The 10189-nt window shown below is 45.5% G+C and overlaps 1 protein-coding gene across 1 annotated transcript in view; it reads left to right on the top strand.

Annotated features, from left to right (window-relative positions):
- The first annotated feature begins 1524 nt into the window (after positions 1 to 1524).
- The window catches only part of ANKH (ANKH inorganic pyrophosphate transport regulator), a 116529-nt gene continuing 107864 nt past the window's right edge, over positions 1525 to 10189 (top strand). The window contains exon 1 of the mRNA XM_036310222.1: positions 1525 to 2006. Within this exon, the coding sequence (XP_036166115.1) occupies positions 1911 to 2006 (96 nt within the window). The 5' untranslated portion in view covers positions 1525 to 1910. The remainder of the gene's footprint in view (positions 2007 to 10189) is intronic.

The following is a 10189-nucleotide window of genomic DNA, read 5'->3' as shown; positions in this document are numbered from 1 at the left end:
ACGGAGGATGCAATTTGAGGTTACATCAGAGCCACAAGGTAAATTAGCTTCCTCTTTCTCAAGGCCTTGTTTGCACTGTGTGGGTTTTAAAAAGGTCTCTTAGAGGGCATAAAATATGGAAAACGTATAATACTTCAAAATAATTGCGAAACATCTGAAACCAGGGCGTCGAGGTCTCAAGCTCACTGTTGACACAAGCTGTACAAAGCTAAATGTGAGGTGACATTCCTAGGTGCAAACTTACTCTATTACTTTTAATAATAAATTACTTTAATTCATTATGCTAATTAAACGTTAAAAGATGCTTGTGGGGGGGGGGGGAGTGCAAAATAGTGGGAGCAGTACTGGCTTCGTCATTAAACCAGCCACAGGTCCTTCTAGGTGCCGGGACCTTGGTGACAACTGCACATGAAATGGCCATACACGAGGCTCTCCCCCGACGCCTTCCTTTTAATAGTTTCCCCCCTACCCCCCTTTTTAGCAGTTTTTGGTTCAAGGAAAAAATTGAGCGAAGGCACGGAGATTATCCATATATCCCGGCCTCCCAGGCCCTTCTCATTCATCAGGGCCTCAAACCCCGTCACAGTGCACTGGGTGCAGAGACGGATGCTGGCTTTGCTGTCAGACGGCTCTGAAGTTTTAGTTTACGTAAAACACTCCGCACAGCTCTTATCTGCTCTGAAATCCCTGAGCCACAGTATTATAAAACAGATTTGTCTTTCTTTTCCCTGGTTTATTCAAAAGAGACAGACTTTTCTAGTTTTGTTTTGTTTTTTTACAACCGTGCTGCATCAAGAAGAATCTCGGCTCACTGTCAGCAAACTGCCGGGGGCAGGTCGGAACGCCCTTCAGGGCGCCAGCCCAGCCTGAGCATCTTTCTCAGTGTGTCCAGAGGCGACGGTGACCCGCATCCCCGGGGCAAAAGGCGAAGTGGGCCTCCCAGAGGCACCTCCGTCTCTCCGGGCCCCTACTTGCCCGGGTGTGCCCGAATCGGACGACAGCCCCGGCCCGGAGCAGGCGCCTCCGCACGTCCCCGCTGCCCAAATCCACTCACTCCGGTCACTGGCCCCCGATGGCACACACACACACACACACACACACACACACACACACACACGCAGATCGGGGACCCCAGCCCCGCACCGGGATGCAGAGCCCGACCTCCCCCTTCCCTCTTCCCCCTTCCTCCGGCCTCCGATCGCCTCCTGCCCCCGCTGCTCAGTCTCCCCCCGCCCGGCCCTCGGGCTCCGGGGCGCGACACCACCCCCGGGCCAGCGGGAACTGCCGCGAGTCCCAGCCCGCGCGCCCCCGGACGCGGCGGAGGCGGCAGCTGGCGGGTGGCCCGGGAGGCGGCTGCCCGCGGCCTGTGCGTGCGCAGCGCCCCCTGCGGCCGCGCCTCGCCAAGGCGGCGGAGGGAAGGAGGGAGCCGCCCGCCCTCCCGCCCTCCCGCCCTCCCGCCCGCCCGGCCTCCTCCCCAGCCCGCCACCCTCCCACCCTCCGGCTGCCGGCGGAGTCCGCGCCTCCGCGCCCGCCCCGATTTCCTCCGCACGGCGGCGGCGGTGGCGGCGGCGCCTCGTGCGCGCGGTTATTTATTTATTTCCGGGCCCGGAGCGCTTATAATGGAGCCGCTGTCAGCGGAGCCTTCTGCTGCTGCTGCTGCTGCCGCCGCCGCCGTCCCTCCTCTTTTTTTTCCCGGCAGATCTTTGTTGTGTGGGAGGGCAGCAGGGATGGACTTGAGCTTGCGGATCTCCTGCTAGAGCCGCCGCGCTTGGAGAGGGCGCCGCAGCAGCGACCAGGAGCCGCCGCCGCCGCCGCCGCCCGAGGCCCCGCTCGGCCCGCGCGCCCTGAGCCTCCCGGCACAGTCTCTTCGCGGCGGCAGATGTGTGTGGGGTCAGCCCACGGTGGGGACTATGGTGAAATTCCCGGCGCTCACGCACTACTGGCCCCTGATCCGGTTCCTGGTGCCCCTGGGCATCACCAACATAGCCATCGACTTCGGGGAGCAGGTAAGCCCCGCCGCGCCCCCCGCCCCGCACTGGCAGCGCCGCCCCGCGCCCCGCGCCCCGCTCCGGGTTCGCTCTGCCTCGGCCTTGGGCGCCCTATGGCCAGGGGATGGGGGCAGATGGGAGTCACCTGCTCCGAGTTGCTTTTTATCCCGGAACAGTTGGTTGGGTTTGCCGCCTGTCAAGGATGACTTTTCCAGCAGTCCATTCCCCCTCCCCCAGTTATTCAGCAGAGTTTCCCAGCTCGCTCTCTCTCTCTCTCTCTCTCTCTGGAAATTGTTAAAAGATAGGCGGGTTTGACGCTTCACCTATAGAAGGGTTTTTCCGTGCACAGTAGGAGTATTATGTAATTTGTGGTTATGTAAACCGTAGGTCTGTAAGTAAAATGTAGTTTCTGGTAGTTCAGGTGCGGGTTTGTTATTTATCCGGGGCTGGAGATGATGGTGATGCTGATGATGGGGAGATTTGTGTTTTCAGCCCAGCTATGGATTAGGGGTGTCCCCAGTGTGTCCTGACAAGCGACCATTGATCATCTCTAGTTTAGGATTTGGGGGTGTGTGTTTTTTCTTGCACCGCTAAAAGGGGGGATACATTTTTGTTCGTTGCTTTCTTGTCCTTGTTTCTTTTCCACGTTTTTCACCATTTGTCTCCATGTGGCGTCATTGCAAAACCGGCGCTGCAGGCTCCCCAGCAGCGAGGCATCGGTGCTCTGCACTTAGCCGGTGGGGACCGTTTTCTCGCAGGGCCCCAGCGGGGTGCCGTTGCATTTTAAGGCCAGGGAGAGGAGGGGGTGGGCAGGAACGTGCCACCTTGATGTGCAGGAGTTGGAACTGGCCAGCGTGTGTAATGGGCAACACTCCCGGTGTTTCGTAGCACCTTATTTATGTTCTTTTTACGTCAAGACATTTCAGAGGATGTTTATTTTTAAAATGTACCTATTTTGATGAACTTTTAGGTGTGTTTTTAAAAAATAAAATAAAAAAAGAACCAGGGTTTTTGTTGTTGTTGTTTTCTTTTCTTTTCAGAAATGCGTTGGTTTGGCACCTCTTTTTGGTGACTATCTGCTTGCATTTGTTTGTTTGCTGAGAACTTCTGACTGATGGCTACTCTATAAGCTCCCTGATACTTAGTGACATTGTAAGCTGCTTTTACTTCGAATTTTATTGCAGATAAGTGTCCGCAGTGTAGCACAGTCTCTAGAGACCTTTGTCTAGAAGCCCAGGAATTTCCTTTGATTAGCTACGATATCTTTTCTGTTGCCTCTGTGCCCTGCAAGTACCACCTCAGTACTTCCCTGCTGCTCCCCCTTCTTCCTGCCCACCTTACCCTCTTGAATAATTCACTGGTGACTTTGGGCATTTCCTATCATCTGTGGAAAGGCTTTTAGACCCACATGTACTACATGGCACATTTACGGAGAGTCAAGTGCTGTATGTTCACCTGAACCTTTTACTATATCAAGGCTTATTTTCTTGGAGCTGCTCCAAAGGTTGTCAGCACAAGGATGCTCACCTAATCGCTTCGCCCTGAACTGTAGTGTGTGTGTGGGGGGGGAGGTAAATTATATAGGGATAACTGGAGGAAACAAGAGTATTCTTTGTCATAATAAATGACCTGAAGCATGTCATAGCATTGTCTCACATTTGCTTTGATTTTTAAAAAAATATTTTTATTGATTTTTTAAAAAATATTTTTATTTTTAAATACTTTTTATTGATTTCATAGAGGAAGGGAGAGGGAGAGAGAGATAGGAACATTAATGATGAGAGAGAATCATTGATCAGCTGCCTCCTGCATGCCCCGTAATGGGGATCGAGCCCACAACCTGGGCATGTGCCCTGACCAGGAATTGAACCGTGACCTTCTGGTTCATAGGTCGATGCTCAATCACTGAGCCACGCTGGCCGGGCCATTTGCTTTGATTTAATACAAGGCTAATATTTGATTTTAGGGTAAGGGAAAGGATCTCCTGAGTTACAAAAAGGTGGGTAGACATAAGAAATGATTATAGATGATTTACCCTAGTGCAGCGGTTCTCAACCTGTGGGTCGCGACCCCTTTGATGGTCGAAAGACCCTTTCACAGGGGTCACCTAAGACCATCCTCCATATCAGACATTTACATTACGATTCATAACAATAGCAACATTACAGTTATGAAGTAGCAACGAAAATAATTTTATGGTTGGGTCACAACATGAGGAACTGTATTTAAAGGGCCAGAAGGTTGAGAACCACTGCGCTAGTGGATCTACTAATTCAAACTCATCTTTACAACGTTGCTAACCTCATCATCATGGCTGACATAAGCAACGTACTAGAACAGTTATCTTTTTGCACAGAAGCAAGTTTTATCAACAAACAAATGTTATTTGAGATCCTTATCCCTTAAATGCCGGCATCTTTAGGAGGGGAAAGGCTGCCTGGAAGTGGAGATATTTTATCAGAGTTAGGGGTGGAAAGATGTGGGGGAGAAAGCCATAGGTTCCCAAAGCCTTGCTTTGCCTTCCAGTAGCAGATGATAATTGTTTTGCAAAATGTGCAGGGTGAGAAGAACAGAGCTTATTTTTTCTTAATTTTAAATGAGGGAAGAATTACAGTGTGAGCTAAAGCATGACCTGCTCATATGTGGGTAATGAATACAAGGGCATTTATCCCAACTGCTTCCAATAAAGATGAAGAGAAATGCAGCTATTTGCAAAAAGTGGGTCTATGTTAAACTTTGAAAACATACAGCTCTTGACATGAATTTTTATTAAGTTCTAGACCAGTGGTCGGCAAACTCATTAGTCAACAGAGCCAAATATCAACAGTACAACGACTGAAATTTCTTTTGAGAGCCAAATTTTTTAAACTTAAACTATATAGGTAGGTACATTGTTATTAACTTAATTAGGGTGCTCCTAAGGCTTAGGAAGAGCCACACTCAAGGGGCCAAAGAGCCGCATGTGGCTCACGAGCCGCAGTTTGCCGACCACGGTTCTAGACAGAGGGACACATGCAGATCTCTCCCATTCTTCTTTCAGAATGAGCGGGTGTATGACGCCTCGGCCTTAGTGAACAGTGATTTCACATTTCAGTAATTGCCTAATCGTAAATTATGTAGGTGACATGGGAGTGTAAAGAGCCATAAACAACACCTGGTTCTCATGCCTTTGAGATAATTAAGAAATGCAAAATTAGAAAATAAAACATCTCATCAGCTTTTAAGTCTCTGACTTGTCCAGGACAAAAGGATAGTAAAATCATTTTAAATGTTTCTTAGAGGAGGGTGTTTTTATGATTGTAAACATCTCAGTTTGTGGTTTCTGTAGAAAATGTGGGCAGAACTTTTAAAAAAAATTTTTTTATTGATTTCAGAGAGGAAGAGAGAGGAAGAGAGATAGAAACATCAATGATGAGAGAGAATTAATAATCGGCTGCCTCCTGCCCCTGCTGGGGATCGAGCCTGCAACCCAGGCATGTGCCCTGACAGGGAATCAAACCGTGACCTCCAGATTCATAGGTCAACGCTCAACTGCTGAGCCACACCAGCTGGGCCAGAACTCTTAAAATGGAAATCCAGCTATATAAAAGATTCCACTGAAATTTGAATAATCCGCACATATGTGATTGTGTATAGGAATTACACATTAATTATCTCAGCTATTAGTGTATCTCAGCTATTAGTGAGGAAGCCTGTAACAATCTATCCAGAGTGTCCTGATAGTCTCCATGAACATTATCGGCATTGTATGTAGATTTCCCTGCAATTTCATAGCTCAATCAGGGAGGAACCCAAATATTATGGGCTATTTACTCTAACAAGACTACCAAAACCTATTACCATATTTTCAGTTTTGATGGTGGCAATCATTTAAGGGAGGAGGGAAGGTTGAATTCTACACTGAAAATAAAAACTATATGGAATAGAATGTCCTGCTTTATTCTATTAAACCTAGGGACCATAGAAAAGAATGTGAATATATTCATTATTGAAAAATGTAAAATGACATTTGTAGAGCCCAGTAGGTGAGTAGAATACTTTATGATACTTACAGTATATCTAGAATTATCATTTTGTGTTTATTTTTATAGATTGATAATCAAAAGTACTAATTACTTCCAGTTTTTGAGCACTTCACATGTGCTTACAACAGCTCAATACATGTTCAATGTGAGGAAAGAATGAGAGGCCCAGGCATGTTACTTGTCCAAGATCACGAAGGCAGTGCAGGGCGGAACCTGGGTTCACGCCTATATCTGCCTGGCCCTTAGCCATTCTGCTCTCTGCCTTCTCTAGTTACACTCATACTGAGATAGGCCCAGGAGTTTTTATTATTTTTTAAAATATATTTTTATTGAGTTCAGAGAGGAAGGGAGAGGGAGAGAGATAGAAGCATCAATGAGAGAATCATTGATCAGCTGCCTCCTGCACACCCGCTACTGGGGATCAAGCCTGAAACCAGGACATGTGCCCTGACCAGGAATTGAACCGTGACCTCCTGGTTCATAGGTCGACACCCATGAGCCACACTAGCTGGGCTAAAAGCTAAGTTTTTAAATGACTGTAAAGGGGAAACCTTTCCCCTTCCAATTTATTCTACACTAATGGAATAAATTTCAAAATAATCTTTATTTTTCTAATTATAAAAGGTATATATGCTGTTTGAAGTTTGGTTAAGTATAGAGGGAAAAATAACTATAATTATGCTCTAAAGAAAAAAAACCGTCCTTTAACATTTTGGATATCTCCTCCCAATCTTTTCTTTCTCCAACATAATTGAGGATCTTCCTCTGTTTCTCTCCCTTCCCTCATATCTTTTGCATAGCTGGATTTCCATTTTAAATATTTATTTCATATATATATCTATATATATATATATACACACTTCCCATATATTTAAAAAGTCTTTAAGTATAATTTTAAGTAGCATAATATTTGATTATATAAGCATACTCTAATTTCCTTTGTGGTATATTCCCCTATTGTTTAAATGGTGAGTTTGGGGGGGGGGTGTTATTGTTTGTTTGGTTGTATGTTTATAATATAAAATTTCAGTGAGCCTCTTTTTTGTAATAAGGTGATAATGTTTTCTCTGACAACCTTGGGCTTTCTGCTTGGCATAACTTGCTGCCTATTTCAGCTTCTCATTCATACATAGAAAATGAGGTCACTCTCTTCTGGCAGTCCATATTTAGTCAAGGACACAGTGACCTCCTTAATCCAATTGATACAGACTTCTCTACCATGTTTCCCAGTTCCCTGCAGATGTACTTCTACATTTAAAGGATCTTTTTCGATGTACTTAGGAACGCAGACTGTTCCTAGAGCCATAATGGTATAATCAATCCTATGGTTAATTTGTTTGCTCATTTATTATTATTTTTTAAAATATATTTTTATTGATCTTAGAGGAAGGGAGAGGGAAAGAGAGAAGCATCAATGATGAGAGAGTATCATCAATTGGCTGCCTCCTGCATGCCTCCTACTAGGGATCGAGCCCACAACTGGAACTGAACCTGGGACCCTTCAGTCCGCAGGCTGATGCTCTAGCCACTGAGCCAAACCAGCGAGGGCTGTTTGCTCATTTATTTATCAAGGTGGTTTGATGACCAACCTAACTATTAATTTGTCAAAATACTTCTTTCCAAGCATGTCCTTCACAAATATTCAAATACCACGCACATCAAGACAATATCTAAATCCCTTTTCTAGTAATATATCAAATTCTTTAAAAGCAGTTTTTAAAGTATTCTGTGTGCTATCATTTATGCTACTGTCGCAATTTGTAGTCGTGACAGTTTTGTATTAGAGGTAAATAATTTGGTCTCTGTGCCGTTTCACTCTCACTTGTCTGTTTGAGGCAGTGAGGCAGAGTGTTTTTGGGGTGGGGGGGACAAGAGATCATGTGTGTTGGAATAAATAAATCTCATTAAACTGCTGGTGTAACATACTTAAGTGACTTGGATGATGTCTACATTTAAAAAAATCAGTCTGGAATTTTTTTAACATCTGTGATTCTATTAGTTGCTGTGGAGATGAATTAAAAATATAGAAAACCATTTTAGGTGGGTATGAACTATCTATGTGATAACTGAAGCTTATCCTTTTTAAATATATATATTTTATTGATTTCAGAGAAGAAGAGAGAGATAGAAACCTCAATGATGAGAGAGAATCATTAATCGGCTGCCTCCTGCACACCCCACACTGGGGATTGAGCTCACAACCTGGGCATATGCCCTTGACCGGAATCAAACCTGGGACCCTTCAGTCCGCAGGCTGACACTCTATTCACTGAGCCAAACCAGCTAGGGCTGAAGCTTATCCTTTAAAATGCAAATTATTGCTTTTTTCTTTTTTTAGTATGAAAATTATTGTTGCTGGAAATCTGTGTTGCACATTTCTCTATCTTATTAAATAAACATAATATACAAAATGTAACATAAAATATTTTTTGGTAATTTGTGAATGTCTGTTGTTGTATGGGGCAATTTTTGGATATACACTGCAGGTGATATTGGCACCAACCAATAAAGTAAAAATAATTTTATATAATAAAAGCCTAATATGCTAAGTGTCCGGTCTTCCAGTCATCCATTCAACCAATCAAAGCATAATTTGCTAATGATATGCTAAAGCTGCTCAACCACTCACTATGATGTGCACTTACCACCAGGGGGCAGGTAGCCAACCGGTTGACCTATGATGTGCACTGACCACCAGGGGGCAGACGCTCAATGCAGGAGCTGCCCCTTGGTGGTCAGTGCGCTCCCACAGCGGGAGCGCCACTCAGCCAGAAGCCGGGCTCATGACTGGCGAGCACAGCTGCGGTGGCAGGAGCCTCTCCCACCGCTGTGGCAGCACTAAGGATGTCCGATTGCCAGCTTAGGCCCGCTCTCTAAGTCATCAGTCAGACATCCCACCAGGGCTCCTGGACTGTAAGAGGGCGCAAGCCGGGCTGAGGACCCCACCCCGAGTGCATGAATTTTGTGCACCGGGCCTCTAGTAATCTTACTAGAAAGAAAGTAGAAAATAAAAGGAAGGAAGGAAGGAAGGAAGGAAGGAAGGAAGGAAGGAAGGAAGGAAGAAAGAAAGAAAGAAAGAAAGAAAGAAAGAAAGAAAGAAAGAAAGAAAGAAAGAAAGAAAGAAAAGAAAAGTAGCTAATGCATGTTGACTACTTGCTTTTTAATTTTCTGCTTTGGATTTGCTCTGGGTACCTAAACTTCATTAACATTCCATGAAATATGAAGAGCAACTAATTTTGGAGGCCTCCTTTGGGAAAAAACATCTATGCTCTGTGCCTTTTGCCTTCCTACCCTGCGCGGATTTTGTTTCTGTTCTAGAGAGATTCTAGAGTTACCAACAGTGACGTGACCTGAGCACAAGAGAAGCATTGCCATATTTCACACAGCCCCTGCCCTCAAATTGCTTGGATCCGGGTTAAGAAAACATACATGAGCCCTAGCCAGTTTGCTCAGTGGATAGAGCATCAGCCTGTAGACCAAAGGGTCCTGGGTTTGATTCTGGCCAAGGGCATGTACTGCAATTGCAGGCTCCTTCCCTGGCCCGGGCCCTGGTCAGGGCACATGCAGGAGGGAACCAATCGGTGTGTTTCTCTTACATGGATATTTCTCTTTGTCTTTCCCTCTCTCTTCCACTCTCTCTAAAAATCAATGGAGAAATATCCTCGGGTGAGGAGGGAGGGAGGGAGGGAGGAAGGAAGGAGGAAGGAAGGAAGGAAGGAAGGAAGGAAGGAAGGAAGGAAGGAAGGAAGGAAGGAAGGAAGGAAGGAGAAAGAAAGGAAGAAAGAAAGAAAGAAGAAAGAAAGAAAGAAAGAAAGAAAGAAAGAAAGAAAGAAAGAGAGAGAGAAAGAAAGAAAGAAAGAAAATGTACACGAAACACCTTTGCAGTCAGCACTGTGGGGCAGAATGTCTAATTGCACAGTGCAGTTGATGATAGCATATGGCGAGGTGCTCGGAGATTGCAGTAGAGCAGCAAGAGTGCAGTCGAGGCAAGCTGTTTAGACATAGTTCTCATCTGGAGGTTGTAGCCTCTGCTTCTAAATGGACAGCACCCATCTGAGATGGTAAAGATAGTTAGAAGGTAGGTAAAGTAGCCGACTTCCTATCAAGCCCTGCAAACCCAGATTTTGTTCTTCATTTTTGCTATTTCATCGTGTTGAAATCATTCAGCTGCTATTC

This window comes from Myotis myotis, unplaced genomic scaffold (assembly GCF_014108235.1).
Source record: "Myotis myotis isolate mMyoMyo1 unplaced genomic scaffold, mMyoMyo1.p scaffold_m19_p_5, whole genome shotgun sequence".
NCBI classification, from domain to species: Eukaryota; Metazoa; Chordata; class Mammalia; order Chiroptera; family Vespertilionidae; genus Myotis; species Myotis myotis.
Note: the sequence above shows the minus strand (reverse complement) of the source record. Positions and strands in the feature narration are given on the sequence as shown.